The sequence below is a fragment of the Perca flavescens genome, chromosome 21 (assembly GCF_004354835.1).
Source record: "Perca flavescens isolate YP-PL-M2 chromosome 21, PFLA_1.0, whole genome shotgun sequence".
Lineage (NCBI taxonomy): Eukaryota > Metazoa > Chordata > Actinopteri > Perciformes > Percidae > Perca > Perca flavescens.
In genome coordinates, this window is record NC_041351.1 from 9,842,931 (window position 1) to 9,860,108 (window position 17,178).

The 17,178-nt window shown below is 42.1% G+C and overlaps 2 protein-coding genes across 3 annotated transcripts in view; both read left to right on the top strand.

Moving 5' to 3' along the window:
• Window positions 1-9,340, top strand: part of usp54b (ubiquitin specific peptidase 54b) — a 50,294-nt gene extending 40,954 nt beyond the window's left edge. Inside the window, exons 13-19 of the mRNA XM_028568547.1 lie at window positions 258-477; window positions 966-1,352; window positions 1,639-1,766; window positions 1,851-2,012; window positions 6,287-6,434; window positions 9,021-9,220; window positions 9,321-9,340. Of these exons, the coding sequence (XP_028424348.1) occupies window positions 258-477; window positions 966-1,352; window positions 1,639-1,766; window positions 1,851-2,012; window positions 6,287-6,434; window positions 9,021-9,220; window positions 9,321-9,340 (1,265 nt within the window). The remainder of the gene's footprint in view (window positions 1-257; window positions 478-965; window positions 1,353-1,638; window positions 1,767-1,850; window positions 2,013-6,286; window positions 6,435-9,020; window positions 9,221-9,320) is intronic.
• Window positions 9,291-15,212, top strand: LOC114548667 (inactive ubiquitin carboxyl-terminal hydrolase 54-like). 2 transcript variants are annotated; one of them, XR_003691386.1, is made up of 5 exons: window positions 9,291-9,847; window positions 11,362-11,489; window positions 11,592-11,723; window positions 11,936-12,075; window positions 14,857-14,922. XR_003691386.1 is itself a non-coding variant. In XM_028568677.1 (4 exons), the coding sequence occupies exons 1-4, from the start codon at window positions 9,502-9,504 to the stop codon at window positions 14,941-14,943; spliced, it is 693 nt and encodes a 230-aa protein (XP_028424478.1). In that variant the 5' UTR covers window positions 9,291-9,501; the 3' UTR covers window positions 14,944-15,212. The 2 variants fall into 2 exon arrangements, 1 of the variants encoding a protein (XP_028424478.1); XM_028568677.1 differs by lacking the exon at window positions 11,936-12,075 and having other exon boundaries at window positions 14,857-15,212.
• The last annotated feature ends 1,966 nt before the right edge of the window (window positions 15,213-17,178 follow it).

Sequence of the window (17,178 nt, forward strand, 5' to 3'; positions counted from 1 at the left end):
ACAAGTGACTGCAGTGTTTTCTGGGAGTAAGAGAAAGTACTAAACTGCGGTACTCGTAGGTACAAGTAGGAGCAATCAATGGTCAGTTTTCAAGTTCCAGTGGTAATGAAGTGAGTTCTTTGTACTTAATTACTGCAGACTCTTCAGGTTATGCACCTTGTTACTGGTTTACTTGCACTGCTGTCTACATAATTGCCCCCTGTGGGATAAATAAAAATGTTATTGGATTCACTCTTTCTTTCTTCTCCCACGTTCAGAGTCAGCAGTGGAGGGTCCTCCCCGCCCTCCCTCTCCTCCTCTGCAGGAGTACAAAGAGTCGGCCGTCTTTCTCCTCTCCTCCCGCCGGCCACACACCTCCTCCTCCTCCTCCTCTCGTCCCCTGTCCTCCTCCTCTTCGTCAGGAGTTGGGGGCTGTGAGGGCGGGGTTGGGGGACCCCACTGGGAGGATGAAAGCACCAGCAGTGAGAGCAAGTCCAGGTACTGCACCACTGAAAGACACAAACACTCCTGCCTTTGAATTCACATTCAAATCGTGTAATTATATTTTTTTTATGATATCATTATCTGAATATTTGCATATGCAAAAAGCAGTACACCTTGCAATTGATAGTGGTGAAAGAAGTTTTTAGATCCTCTACTTGAAGTACAAAGTATTAGCAACAAAATGTACTTTGTTCCAGAGCATTATATACAACCACACTGCAGTATTGTTGGTGCAATAAATTGTTAAAAGCTCTATCTGAACTGTAATTAAGTCGTTTTGTAGGTCATGTATTTTTACTTTTTTGACTACCCTCTACAATTTGTTTTCTACTTTCTTTTAAGAAGATTTTACTTAGAGATCCATTTGCACATTTTGAGTAGTGTTCAACAGTCAAAAAACTTGTAATTGGGATATCATAGTATTTTTCCACTCTTGGAGTCATGTAACATCACATGTAACATCTTCCTCCCTTGCATTGTAGTTCTTCTGGAGGCCGCTACAGACCAACCTGGAGACCCAGGAGAGAGGCCCTGAACATCGACAGCATCTTCACCCGACCGAGAGGCTCCTCTCCGGGCTACAACACCTTGCCTGGTCCCTCTCTCCCTCCTGAGCCCCAAGACTTCTTTCCCTTGGCAGGACCCACTCCACCCACACAGCCAGGGCTACAAGAGGTAGAAGGGAGGGTGGTTGGGGAGTTGGAGGCGGGGTTTGGGCTGGTCGGACAACTCAGGTCTCTGGGCAGCGGGCGGACAATGGGTCCCCCTGCCCCTCCACCTCTGAGAGGGGTGGAGCACCAACCACGTCTGATTCAGAGGATGGAGAGTGGCTACGAGAGCAGTGAGAGGAATAGCAGCAGCCCCGACAGGTAGGAAACTCACAAATAGCAATTACTGTCTCGTTCTTTCTGTCTCTGTCGTTCATTCTCTTTCTCTCTCTTGGTTTCTCTGTCACCTTCCATTTCACTTTATCAGCTTGAAATACAAATGTGACATTAACAACAATAAAATGTCCAACAGCAGTCATCCATAACAACAAATCAATCAATGAACATATTTGTCAAGAGACACATGATCTGCACTCTCAACATTTCTCCCCTTTTTGTCTCTTTTTCTTGCTCTCTTTCTCTCTGTTTTATGTCTATCTCTCCACAGGGAGGTAGGGCAACAGAAACGGGTGCTGATGTCAGGACCTTCATGGCGTTCGGTGCCCAAGTCGAAGAGCAGCGGTGCTATCCTTCAGGAGCTGCCCTCACCCAGCTGGGGCGGCGGCACCAACACAGGTGTGCATTAGTGCATGTGTTTGCATTTATCGACTGTAACTTGCATTTGATCTGATTGAACATTTCATGTTTGTGTGTTATAAGGCGGCTCAGGGCGCAGTGAGCTGGATGAGCTGCAGGAGGAGGTGGCGAGGAGAGCCCGCCAGCAGGAGCAGCAGAAGCGGAGGGAGGCTGAGCGGGAGGCAGCCATGGGATTCAACCCCAAACCCAGCAAATTCATGGACCTGGACCAGCTCCAACACCAGGGTATGCAAAAGCAAAGAGGGATAAAGCAAAAGACAGAAAGAGAAAAGTAGGAGGGAGGAAGGGTGGAGGAGAAAGAAGAGATGTATGGGAGGTTAGGAAGGTTTTAAGGAGAGCAAAAAAGGTCAGTTCACTCAACTTAGAGAAAACATTCTCTCACATACTGTACCTCTAGTGGTATCTAGCGATGCAGATAGTTTTGGTTATATTTGGCCAGGTTTTAAGAAATTTGCCTCAGAGATTTCTGTCTCCACTTCCATACAATGGATGGGAATATGATTTTCATTTGTGATACTCACAGCAGTTCATAGGGACTATTTATTTGGTGGAAGTTAGTTCTGATGCAAACTGTCTGCATCGGAAGATACCAGAATCAGTAATTAGTGAGAAAATATATATGTTGTATGTTTGTATACATTTTTGTGAACTGGCCCTTTAAGAAGAAGGGAACTGAATTTAAAGCTGCACAAGGCAACTTTGTATATTTTAAAGCCCAGATTGTAACGAGCCATCACTGACTTATTAAACAATTTCAATCTCACTTGTCACGTACAAAAAATACAACTAATGCAAATTTCTGGTATTTCAATTGGAGGGACGTGAGGCTGTGTTATGATCTGGGCTAATAAAATGTATTTTTATGTTAAAATCTTTCCCGGTGCAACTTTAAGGTCACATTATCACCTGTTATCTAGTTTAGCAGTCACAGTGACTTGTCTGTACTGTCTGATCTCCCCTTTGTCCTCATTCCCATCTGTTCGGCTGTCTCTCCATCTGTCTACCCCCGTCTGTATTTTATATTTGTCTATTAGTTCAGTGTGTGTTACTCTGAGTCATACTGTATATATTTGTGTTTTTATATGTCATCTATGAGTGGTTTATGTCAGTGTGTGTGTTTGTGTCTGACAGTTCCAGCTGAGCTCTAGCTGACTTCAGAGAGCGAATCCTTGTCAGATCAGTTTTTTTCACCAACATGGTAACTCTTTTGGGATGTTTACTGACCAGCACTGAGTGGGAAACTTTCTCAAAGTGATTCCCATTCAAAATCACAAACCCAGTCCAAGTTCAGACTTCTAGGGAGTTCACAATGTGTGTGTGTGTTTCTTAGTTTGCAAAACAATTGTGTGAACGTTTGTGATTTTATGTGTCTGTCTGTCTGTGTGTGTGTATGTGTGTGTGTGTGTGTGTGTGTGTGTGTGTGTGCATGCTTGCGTGCGTGCGTATGTGTGTTTGAGAATGTTTCTCCCTGTGTTCATGTTTCTATACATGTAAATTTATACATACATAATGTATACATAGTCATGTATGTACCTGTGTGTAGTGTGTATCTTTGTGTGTATGTGAGATTGTGTGTTCCAGAGCTGTAGACGTGAGACTTAAATCATACTTAAAGGGGCACTCCACCAATTTTACATGTCAAAGTTAATTTACTAGTCACTAATGACATTTTAATGTGTTCTGTGGCTCTATAGGAGCTTCTGGCGTAATAAGTAACTGTATTTACACCAGATGAGTAATCTCACTTTGGGCTTGGGACTAGTACTACACATTTATGTTGCAAACTTGGGGCATGGGCCATTGAAAGATTTAGACGTTTACCAGGAACGGAGGGTCTAACAAAAAACATGTAGAGGTGCTAAATGGCAAGTGTAGGATCAAGTGTTTTATTACTAGGAACTTAATGTTGGAAATTGCATCAATTTTGCTTTTTCAGTCACGCCTCATATTGCTCTATGGATGGCTCTGTTGGTCCACCACTTTGGTGGATAGATTGCTATGACATTTTGTACGTACATTTATGGTTCAAAGAGGAGGAATCTTACTGACTGACTTACTGGTGATCTCCTGACTTTTCCTGTAGCGGGAGTAAACATTTAATTTGTCTAATACTTTGGTTTCTCACCAAATACCAGCAAATCTAATGACTTTCCCATCAACCTCAGCTGTACTTTGTGTTTAGTACTATTTAGCAAATGATAGCATGCTAACACGCTAAACAAAGATGGTGAACATTGTAAACATCAGTATTTTAACATGCTGAAATTAGCATTTAGCTGAAGGCACAGCTGTGCCTAAGTACAGAGAGTCACAGAGCTGCCAGCAAGGCTGTAAACTCTTAGTCTTGTTTAATCTGTCTCGGGCAAGTCCCCCAACTTTATGGATTTGGAGTACTAAGTCGCTCAAGGCAAAGGCAAAACATTTAAATACAAAAACAATTCAACAAAAAAAAGACACACGCTGTGTCATTTTCACCGTCAACATTCAGACACTTTAAAGATTTATATCTTGCAATATGAGGACTTGTGGCTTGACTTAGACATGACCTAAATGGCACGAGACCTGACTTCAGATTTACTCTGACAGACTGGACACTTGGCTCAAAAGACAGCTCTGGTGTGCTCCACATTCCTGTGTGTGTGTGCGTGTGTGTGTGTGTGTGTGTGTGTTTTTCATGCATACTTAGTCCTTGCATCCACAAATTATATTTTTCTGTCCCAGCTTTACTATTTTAAGAAAATATGTGTCTGTGTGCGTGTGTGTGTGTGTGTCTGTGTGAGAGAGCCTTGTCTGAACTGCAGGTGTGCAGGTTTTCCCCCTTTAGCTCAGCACTAACTAAATCTCTATCAGGGATTATTGTGCTGTGTCCTGTCTGTCCTACTGTGTGTGCTTTAGTGTGTTCAGCCTCATGTACCTGAGACACACACACAAACACACACACACGCACACGCACACACACACACACACACACACATACACACCCCTGTGAGTACACTCAACCTTGATGAAGTGAAAGGACAACTTGCAAATGAACAGATGGCATCACTATCAGTGCGATTACGTAACAGAATTTGGTTTCCCACATCCGTATCAATAGTTTCAGACAAACTCCAAACAATCTGCCTCAGTGTTTTAGAGGACATTACAGCCAATGACAACAACAGAGCTGCCATCAACCTGTCTTTACTCTGTCTCTATCAATCAAAAGTCTCTAAACTCAAGCCAGGATGGGCGATGGCTGCTCTTTTGTTGTCCTCTTCTGCATCTTTTTTTATAACCGACTAACACCATTCAGTGTGCGTTCACAAGGCTACGCACCATAGAAAGCTTTGTCCTTTTTTTCCTGTCTGGTGTAGCTTCATGAACGTAGCCTCAACTTTGCTCCTCACTTATCTTATCTTGACTTTTTGACTTACTAACTACAGTCCAAGTTTACATATTGATGGATTTACAACGGAGTTGCAAAGTGGGATTAGATGCTGGGTGTAGAAGTATTTTGTCACATTATAAAGTCTTCCTGTTTCAAAGTTTTCTTATATTAGTATGCTCAAATTTTTGTCAACATAAAAAACACGAAAGATAATATAACTTTTGCTGAACAGGAACCATTGTTGCCAACAAATGTAGTGAAAAGTCACAAGCTCAGAGACACAGTGATGTTTGTTATAAAGCAATATTAAATGTACTAACATTAGCCATCATAAATTACTGGTCATACCAGACCAAGAAAGCCTTTAGTGGCAAAACACCTGAGTGTATTAAATTGAGCAAGAATGCGTTACATTACTTATGGATGTAACTTTTAATTTGAAAGAGAATAAATGTGCTATTTCATCTTTCGAAAGTTACAAAATCTAATTTTAAAGATACAAGAAGTTGATGATTGTCAGTTTTAATTATTTCAGCTTTGTTTCTGAGAAATCTTCTTTTTCATCAATTTGGTGTGGTGAAATACTACGATAACCATGAGCCACAGCAGCTATAGGTTTGTAGAAGAAGGTGCAAATCAGAGCTGCATCAAATTTGGAATTCTCTTTTGTTGTAATTGGGAATAAAATAGAGCACCATAGTTATTAAATTCATCTAAAGCAGAATGTTTTATCAGGTTTCTACAAAGAGCAATTTCTAGTGAAATGCTCCTTGGGAGTTGTAACCCAGTGGTTACTATTTTTGATGTATGATTTAACCAATCTTATCCCACTTTGCAACTCTAAACATGTACATGTTTAAAACACCTTGACTTACAGTAGAGGAGCGTAATGCATGCCCGGCCCCCTCATAACCACTCCTTCTGCTCTGCTTCTATTTTCTCTGTCCCCCTTTTGTCTCACCTGTTCTTTCATCCTCATATTTTGTCTCTGTCTTTATCTTTTACTCAATTTTCTCTCTGGTATACTTTTCTTTTCCGTTCCCTCACTCTTTCTTTTTCTGCCACTCTGTCGTTATATCTTTCTGTCTTTTCTCCTTTTTATCTCCCGCTCTGTTGTTAACATCCTCAGCTGTGCTCAGACCCCTGCATGAGGCTAACGCTCATAGCGGATTGGCTGTAGCTGCGTGCATGAGGAGCATTGGGGGCCCAATCAAACGCAGGCAGGAACAGGAAATGGAACGGGAGACAGGAAGCGCCCGCCCACAGGCGCCCTGCAGGTACCACCACTGTCCCCCCTTATGTGTCCGCAGCGGTGCCTGTCTCAAAACCACCTCAGCACCCCTTCCTCCCTCCCTCACTTCGTGTGTGTCCTCAGCTCAAGCTGTCCTTAAACCCACCTCAGGACTCCTCTGTGTGTGTCCTCTGGGTGCTGGCTGTCTAAAAACACCTCAACACCCTCATGTGTGTGTCTTCAGCTCTGGCTGCCAAAAATCCCAGAACCCCTTTTTTTTGTAACCCCAAGCACTGCACTCTCACATTCTGCTGTATGTGTGTCTGAATGAATGTGTGTGTGTTCTCAAGCACTTGGCTATATACAGTAACGTCTTATCCCCTTTGTTTTTGTGTGTTTGTTGCAGTGCAGTAAAAATCTGCTTTGCTGGGCTCTGTGTTGCCATCGAGAATAAAAAAGAGAGAGACAGAGTTGCTCTCTGCTTTTCCGTGCTTCACTGCTTCCCTGCATTGTTGTTGTGCTGCTCTTTGTAGCTGTGTGCTGCCAAGGCTTCCCTCTGTTCTTTGTGTTGTCTGTAAAGCTGCAGTCCGTCACTGTGTTTCTGTCCTCTGTGCTGCCGTGCGATTGTATTCCCAGATCCTGCACTGTGGTTTGTGTTTTTTGCTCTTTGCCGTTGTGTTTGTGTGTTACAGTAGGTCAGTGTGCATTCCTCCGGATGTGTTAGTTTTGCTGTGCGAGGAGGGGAAAGAGAGCTTCAGCAGGGAAGTTTTGTAAGAAGTGTCATATGTAATATTTAAAGAGTGAGGCTGCTCATCTAGAATCTGAGATAATCACATCTAACATATTTAAATGATACAATTTAGACTTGCAGGCAAGTATAACGGGGCCAAGCATTCCATTGATTTCAGTCAACTGAATATCTTTTGGACTGTTGGTCAGAGAAAACAAGCAATTTAAAGATGTCAACTGTTCAGAATAGTGACATTTTCCACTATTTTCTTACATTTTATAGACCAAATTATTAATCAATTAATCAAACAAATACTCAACAAAGAAAATGCACAGATCAGAGTGGTATAAAATATAGTCTATATTGAGGACTTTTAATTTACGGGATAGTTCCACTGTCGCTGGAGGTTCCAACGGATGTCCTTCATTTTCGGCCGGATGTCCCTCACCTTCTGCTTTCTTTGTGTTGGCATTCTCAACCTCAGAGCTGGAACCGACAATCAAATTATATTTAACTTTTGGTGCACATGTTCCACCAAAACATGCACACCAAAACAAGTTTCTTCCCGAGGCTATTTTGCAGAGGCACCGTTGCTGCAGAAATAAAAACACAGAGAGACTAAAACTATTTTAAAAACTATTTAATTTTTTATAAATTCTAGATTCAAGTGCCACTAATCACAAAGACCCAGTCTCCTAGAGGATCTTGGGTTAAACTCATATGAAGTTAGCAAATTACAAATATAGTGAGGAGCCAATCCCGTACATGTCTTAAACGTGGTCATTAAAATCATATAATCTACTCTAAAACATTCTCCCATGAGGTCTTTCTGTGGCACTTTGAACCAGCTGAATTTATAGTAATTAGTTAAGTCCCTGTTTCATTAGAACTCAGTTTAATCTGCAGCAAACTTTTTTAAAAATGAATAAATTGTAAATCCAAACTGTTAACAACATGATGCAGGGAAGGAGGAGGTAAAGCTCAGTGCTCAGCCTCTTTTATTACCTTCCTCCTCTCCTCTATTGATCATCACAAGCCTCTGATTTATAGCTTGCTGCTGCAAAGCCTCTTGGGTAATTACTAAGGCCGAAAAGAGACGAGAGAGTTAATGTGGGGGATGGGGGCTGGTACTCACATAGAAACAGACAGGTTTGCGCACACTCTTGTGTCTTTAAAAATAGACACACAAATTTACGGACTTGCTGTTCACACATACCAACACACACACTACTGTAGTTCAGTACACACACACACACACACACACACACACACACACACACACACACACACACACACACACACACACACACAGCTACTCTGATAGATTGCGGAATTTCTGCAGAGACGTTCCACTAATGTTCAACATATATCATATCCTCCACACATCAATGTATGTAAATCAATAAAGTAATATAGTGGCCCGCCGAGACTGAATTACTCCAGACTGTATAAGCCACATTTATTTTCAGTGTTGATTTACTGCATCAATGCAGCGTAGGGTAGATTGCTGTTTTGATAATCAGATTGAAGTCTTCAAGTCCTTGGTTGTTTGAGCTGGATGTGTTCAGATCAGAGAGTTACGTTTGGTGAACCTGCAGCGATCTGTGAGTCAATGGAGCTGAGCTTGTGCCTGTCTCATTAACAGCATGGCTGTGGAATCCCATAAACAAAGCGGTGCTTGCACAAGGCTGCATCATTGTGTGCTCGTAGCTGTTTGTTCTGTATGAAAGTATGAGAGCTTGTGTGTGTTTATACGTGTGTGTCTTTTTTCCGCTTGTTTATCCTGTAGTGCTGTTGTGACCTTCCCTCTATGCAGTAACTCACCTGACGTCAGAGCAGCACTGTTTTTTTAGTTTTTTTTTTTTTTACTTGCTGACACCCTCTCTCTCTTGTGTCCTCCAGTGAACAGCCTGGCCCGGTCCAAGTACTGCTGACGCCCAATCAGGAGGAGGAAGAGGACCAGGCAGCGCCCAACCAGGACGCTGCTCTGGGCCCAGACCCGCCCCCTCCTCCACCCTATCGGCCCGCTCCCTCTCGACCCCTGCTCACCCTCAGCATCCCTCACCCTTGCGCACCTTCTAGCCAAGGGGAGGAGGAGGAGGGTGGATGCATGGGGAGGAGATGGGAGGAAGGCAAGGATGGGAGGGAGGGGACAGGGGTGAGGCTGTGCGAGTTGCTGCAGGCAGGGGGGGTGAGTGTCAGACCCCTGGGGAAGCACTTAGCCATCTCTCTGCCCTCGCTTCCTCTGCGTCTCTGGGATACACACACCACACACATTGCACACTCTACACACCTTGAACCCACACACACACACCCTCTCTCTCCATCCTCTACTCCTCCCCCATCTTCCCCTCTGGAGGCCTCCGGGCAAAGGAAACTTCTCATGCCTCTCTGGCAGCCCCCCCAGCCCCATTCCCCCACTGGTGCTGCTCAGCATTGGCCGAGGCACGAAACTGCCGCCGACAGCGGCACACGTCATTGGTCCTCCTGGAGTTTGGACCGCCCTGACGCCGTGGTGACACCGTATGAAACGCCCCCGGACCGCTGTGTCCCCATCAGGCCGCAGACCTCCAGTCAGCACTACAGCTACAGTTGCCAGTCCTCTCCAGGGCACTACAGCTCCCAGCATGCCCTAGGGCAACACAGTGATCCCTGCTGTGACTGCGAAGAGGCTGAGCTGTCTGAGCTTGACTCCCTTTACCAGGCCAGTCTGCTGGCTGGAAAGACAGGTACGCACACACACACACACACACACACACACACACACACACACACACACACACACACACACACACACACACACATGCATTCAGGCACAAAACCAAGAGCTACCACAATACTTCGTAAAACTTCTAAAAATGTAATACAATTATGTCGTAATTTAATGTAATTTACGTGTATAATTAAATTATGAATCCCTAAAAGATTTTATGGTAGAGCTGAAATTATTATAATATTAATAATATCTAAATAATAATATGAATTTACTATTATTTAATCATCAGAACATTTATAAACAATTTTGATAATCAAGTAACTGTGTAAGCAATTTATTCCTTCCATTTTCAACATTGTTAATAGATAATAGTCGAATAAAATAAGCTTAATGATTAATTGATTAATCATCAAAACAAGCAACAGAGTAATTGATGATGAAAATATTTTTTAGTTGCAGTCTATGGTACTCTATAGTCAACTTTTCTGTTAATTCTTAAAACATAAATTCTAATTTGTCGTTAAATTTGATTCCTACTAGAGATAAGGCTAAATGTACAAAGTCCCACATGCGTTGTATTTAAAACCATGTTAAGAAATGAAAAACAAGCTAAAAACCTTTAGCTGTGTCCCAATTTAACACTACTATACACTAATTCTAAGCAGGTTTTGAGTATGTAGTATTATATTAATATTAATATATGTAGTAGTTATACTTAAAAACAGTCCGTATGCTGAAAAACCTTCTCACACAATGCAAACCACAAACGGATGAACTGCTCACGGCTGCAAAAGAATTTACAGCATTTCGATTTTTGAAAAACATTTTGCTGTCCCTGTAAGTTTAAGCACTTTTATTCAAAAGTCATAGAATTATTCTGACAGTGCATGTATTGTATCATGCCCTGTTCGTATAAAACGGTGATGTTAGTTGATTTCTTGTACAGGATACTAACTGCAAAAGACTAGTACATTATTAGTATTAGTATGTATTCTGTATACAGTGTTTGTATGTAGAATGGCAGCACAAGAGTATTTCTGCAGACAGGTTGTTGCAGCTGTTTCTGGAAACTCTTTTACGTGGATTTTTTACATTTCTGTTATTTTTCTGGTCAAGCACCCCTGTCCTTGAAGAGCCCTTTTGGTGTGCTTTCACATTACTTCCCCGGAATCACACAACTTTATGTTAAATTCAAGTCAAAAAAACAAAGTTTGCAAAGATAAATTAAAGGAAAATTTTCATAATTTGATGCACTAGACATTATTTATAATGACATTATAATTTAATTTGCTGAAATGGTGCAACCATAAAAAACTGCATCTTGTGTTTGAACAGTTTACTCAATATAAGTGTGATATATTGGTTCAGTAAAGGGGAGGAACAGAATTTGTATTGAATAAATAATGTTTTACCTTGGCTTTGCAAGGTTAAATTTAGGGAAACATTGGAGTTGTTAGAAAGATGACATGTTTTAGAGATCATCCTTGTATTTTTGTGTTTTTTAAACCTGCCTGTGTGTGTTTTAAGGCTGCAGCCCATCAGAGAGGCTCATATCCAGGGTGGGCGGGCAGACTCGCTCCAAGACCCCCAACGCAGACATGGAGAGGAGTGTGTACGGGGCGGACTGCACCAGCACCCCCACCTACCTCAACAAGGTATTGTCTACGTAGTCTTTCCAACAGAATCCCCTCACATGCTCACAGGTCATCGGTTGGATCCATTTTCCAGCGTCTGACAGACATTTTCTCCCTCTGCAGCCAATGATGTTGCGGGATCTGCGTTGTGGGGTGGAGCCTGATGATGGGGAAAACCTGAGACGAATTGGACGCAGCCTGAGCGGCACAGTAGTGACCTCGCGCCGCAGCCGGCTGACTGCAACCCGCAGCTTCGTGAGTGTGACTCCCTGTGCTCTGCTGCCTCCCTGTGGCCGTGCTGTTAAACTGCATCTGCCCGATATCCCGTGGCCGTGGCACTTTACACATTGCTTTTCCCTGTGCTCTTCTCCCCTGCTCTTTGTCTCGTTTCTCCCTTTTGTCCTGCTTTTTTTCGATTTCCAATCTGTCCTCCTCTCTCTGCTTCTCCTTCTCTTTCTCTCTCAAAGGTGAAGCAGGCTGATGTCAGTGCCTCTCCTTGCTTACTTCCTCTCTTCTGAGTCCCTGTTGCTATTCCACCACTATCATCTCCTTCATTCTTCCCATCACCAACACCTTCTCATCACCACTTCCCTCCACTGCTTCACAGGTAAACACTGACTGCGCTGAGTTCATTTGGCATTACTCCTGTAATCGTTTAAGGAAAATACCACTCATCTGCTCAAGACTGTGAAGAGTTTGGTTTAGCTACTTTGAGTGCCAGATGAGTGTGTTTCAGAGCAATTTCTAAATCAGGTCAGAATAGCAAAGTAAAAGTATTTTCGTGATATTTTTGGTGAGCATTTTACTTTCTGGCAAACACATGTGGCACAAAAGCAGGCTAAGCCCCTATTTGCACATAGCTATATCCTTGGGATGTTCACTAATTTGTAATAACTGTGGAGAGCCAAAGGTTATTTTCATCCCTGGGAAAATCCACGTGTCAAATTTAGTTCAGAAATCACCTACCTTCTACAAACTAACTATCTATAACTTTTCTTAAAGGACAGATCACAAATGAGCTCAACAACAACATCATCTTAATCAGGGCACCCGTCAGAAACAACACAGGTTATTTTCAACTTTTGAAGCCTTGGCATGGAGAAAAACTGCAGCCCTGTCTGGTTTGTTTGTGTCATTTAAGCTATCTCTTTTTTTAGAGACTTTTTATGATCTGACAAGCAGAGGCATCAGCTCAGGTTTTCACACCTTCAACTTCAGTTTTAGAGTGCAAAAATCACACCTCACTGTGGGAGCTGAGGCAAATGCACATTGACCTGAAATATTTTTAACAAGATGTTTTTATTCTCTCTAGTAGAAAAAACTTAAATATTTATTTAAAGTAATAAGTCCATCATTTTGCCCAAAACGAGAGCTTGGAACAACTTGCTCTAACCCTATATCACTATCACTGCATGTGTCACTTCTCTTCAGTTTTTAACTTTTTAGACGAAACACTGACAAGAGAAACTTTTTTTTGCAGAATATGTAATACATCAAAATAAAACAAAGTTGAAAATGACAATTGTGGGGCAAGGTACCTGAGGTGTTGGTACCTAAATAATAAGGAAACCAGGAAACAATGATATTGCAAACACAAAACCGAAAAATAAATAAACAGCAAGTAGACACCGACCCTTGAAACCTGTCAGATTTATTTTCAGTCTGTTTGGGATGTGAGGTGAATCCAAATAAAACTGGTCTCAATATACTTGGCTTTCTTCCCCAAATGTTTTCGGCTGCGTGTCTTTGTTCTGTGGATGTGAATATTATAACCCAGTTTGAAAATACCTGGATAAGCCAGCTTGAGTTCTGATCCAGGTTTCTTATCATTCACTGGAATCAAGGCACAGTTGCGAGCACATGCTCAGAAAGCTGCATTAATTATACAGGTAGATGGATAACAAGGTTTCTAAAGTTCCATGTAAAGGTCATGGTATGTGAGATTGTTTCTATTTTTTTTTTTCAGTAAAGCAATTAGTCAAATGACTAGAGAAGACTAGACAAGAGGAATATAAATTACCATAAATACATTATTGGTTAGAAAAGTTTGAATCTTTTTTGTTGAGTACAAAATAGCACATTCAGTACTCTTTAAAGGTCCAATGTGTAGGAATTTCTCCCATCTAGCGTTGAGATCATATATCGCAATCAACTCTCTTGCACCACGCAGTTCAAAGTACGTATTACAGCTACGGTAGCCTTCGTGCTTCAATAAGCCGGTCTCTTGCTCTTTTCAATATCCTTTTTCTTTTTCTGGGTGAAGAAGAAGACTCCTGTTCCTGAAATTTGGATTTTGAATACATGTGGTCCTCCATGTTTCCTTCTTCAAACTTGCCGGGGCCGGGAAGCTACGATACCCATTAGCAGCGTTAGCAGCAAGTGTGAGTTTATCATGTGACAGCGAAAACGCAAAAGGCGGAGCAGTATGTGAGCGTCAGCCCCAGTTCATGTGAATGAAAATGAAAAATTTCAAGCCAAAAGGAATACTTGGAATTGATGGTGGCGGTAAATATTCCTGAAAAAAAAGTAAAAGTTTGTGAACGGGCAACACAGATTTTGTTAATAAACAACTAAACACGTTACACACTGGACCTTTAAACCTAAATTTGTGGATAGCTCAAAATTAATTTAGTTAATCGCAAAACATCCCTCTTTTGATGAAATTCATATACAATTTACTCCATGTGCAAAAAAATATTCCCCCAATTTTTTTCTCTTTTACACAGGTTGCTGCAGTCAATTCATGGAGGTTATTGCTTTTCCCTTTTTATGTGAATGTTTTATCTTCTATATATTTTGCATTGCAACCCTGTGCTGGAAGAGGCCTTTTGGTGCGCTGTCATAGCACTTTACTAATTCACAGAACTTTACATTAGATTTCAAAGTTTCCAAAGATAAATGAGAGGAAGAGGCCTATAAATTGATGTACAAGACATGACTAATTAATTATTTCAACTGAAATGGTGCAGAAATACAAAAAATGGCCTTGTGTGTTTGAATTTAATTAGTGTATTGGTTCAGGGAAGAGATTATATTCAATATATAATATATGTGGTGAAAACATGTGGGACAAAATGTCCTACTTAGGGGTAGATTTAAGTAGAACGTGGGGAACGTCAGGTTTCAAGTAATTTATAAGCTTGCACCAAATAGCACATGACATGTTGTTTAGAGCATCATTATGTTTGGGATTTGAACTGCTGTGCGTGTTTGCATGCGTTGAACATTTGTGGCTAGCTCAAACTGATTTCTACGTGAATGATCGGTGTACCTCTTCCACTTCAAATCGTTTTCATAGTTTAGCCGTTCAAATTCTCTCTTAATGTTTGAATGCACCTTCATGCTACTGTAATCTGTAATCTGTAGTCTGTCTCTTCTCTTGTCCCAGGAGCTGTCGGGCAGTGCGGGGAGTTTCTGGCTGTGTCTGACGGGGGTCAAGCTGTCTTCTGACCAGAGACCCGCGTTGCTTCACTAATGTCCCACAGCGTCCAGCTCCACGTGGGGCAGCAGCGCCGGGGCCCATCTGACGGACCTGGATTTGGCTCAGGAGGATCTAAATCAACTCCTATCCTGTTCCTCCTCCTTCTCCCTCAAACAACATGCACACGCAAACACATGCACGCACACATGCACATCTGCACTGACATAGAGCCTCCCTCAGCGCCTGCAGCACCCCGCTTAGCCTCTTCTTGCCTCCCTCCCTCCCTCTCCCTCTTGACCTACTATTCTGTCTATGCAGTCACTCTGACCCCCAACTACAACCTCAACCTTCCCCCCCCCCCCTACTTCCCGGGACTGTTGTTTCTCGTCTCCCCCCTGGGTTTTCAGAGGGTTTCCCTGTGCAGTCAGCCTGGCGAGCATGCCGCTTTCAGTGGTGTTGTTGGCTTGGTCGCTCACTGGCGGGGTCTGACTATGTCCTGAGCTCGCGGCAGACTCGTCCTCCATCCTACAGGACCCTCAGCTCAGGGGGAGACTCTTACCTAGTAGCCACGCCTCTTCCTCTTTCTTCACGGGCATTTCCTATTGGACGTACACATAGCCGAACTGGGTCTGTTTCAGATGGACAGCCATATTTTTTCTCTTTGTTTTTGGGTTTGTTTGTTTTTTTCTTCCTGATAGCGCGCACAGTAAACTCGCCCGAGACCGAACTCACTAATAACTAAAAGTCATGTACAGAAAAAGTCATGTATTAAACCTGTATGTTAATAAATAAGACCTTATGGAATGTTGATAATGATAATTAACAAATATTGATAAACTTAAAGTGGTACTTCCTCATGTCTGCATTTCAAATAGAAGTGGAGTGCACTTCACAAGTGTCTAGCTGGAGTTTCCGCCCCCAAACTGCTCGCCGACCTAATGACAGCTCTCCCGTTTCTACCGGGAGATTAAACAAGAAAAGCGCTTCCTTTTTTTCTGCTTCTTTACTTGTTCCTTTCTGTCCTTCTTGCTGTCTGTTATTCGCGCTTGCTTTCTTTCTTTCTTCCGAAACAGGAAACAGTAGCACCAGAATAAGGCCAAACGGGGAGCAAAGTCGAGAAGGAATGAGAGTATGTAGGTTAGGAAACCCTTCTCTTATTGTAGGCTTTATCAATGAAAAAAAGGGATTGACTCAAGTGCGCTTTACAAGGTTACATGGCAGAAGTGCACTTTCCGAAGGCTATTTGACTGAGGAGCAGCCGGAGTGAAGTCGATGGCATTTGTTTTACTTAAAGGCCTCAGGTTTACTTCAGTGGCACTTATCAATTTACTCTTAATTATTTCTCCCTCCCACTGAAACTGGTTTTGAGACCTCAGATGTGAATAGAAAATGCTCATCTTCAGCCTGAGACAGTGACATGTCTAATATGAATATGCTTTATATAATATATATATGTATTAGAGGTATTTTTTCAGCCAGTGAGCTATCTTCTTCAGAGATGTCAACCATTCCTCAGTTGTATGAACAGTTATTATACAGTAATGAACAGTTATAACTTAATTCACCCCTTTTTCTGAAGAGCAGTGTGTAGAGTACATTTATTATATGCTTTATTTAAGATGATATCAAATAACAAAGTCCTTATACAACAACTGGCCCATGTTAAATTCTTCATGAATTTACTGATGTTGATTGATCGTTGTAACTAAACCAAAGGTTGGCACTTAACTCAGAGAGCGTATTTAACATTGCTGTTTTTATTTTCATTTAGGTTCAGATTTTGTTGTTGTTTTTTTTGTTTGTTTGATTGTTGTTGTTTTTTGGGTTCTGGATGTGGGAGAATGTAGCCAATTGTAGCGCATGAGTCCGCTATGCAAATCAACCTTCCCTCACGATCTTGTATCAGAGACAGTCAGGAGGCAGACACACCCACCCGCTCTCATGGACTCTGGCAGAGACAAAGAGAGGTGGAGGAGATCTCATGTTTAATGCTGCTGGTGAACTTTGTTGTTCTGCATCTAACTACTATGTTTCAACCAATGGAATGCAAAAAGAGAGCAACGAGTAGGTAGAAAGCAAAAAGGGAGAAAGAGAGCGAATTAATGTAAACTAAAGGATGAAAGTGTATGTTTGTGAATGATGTGACGGTCAAAGACAAGAGAGGTTTGGAGAGTAAAGAGTTAACCACTGCAGATGGTTTATTGTATGTGGGTGTGTGTAGACTGTGTGTGTCAGTTCTGGGGTGGTGTTGCTCGGGGAAAGAGGGAACCTGTATTTTTGCAATAAAGT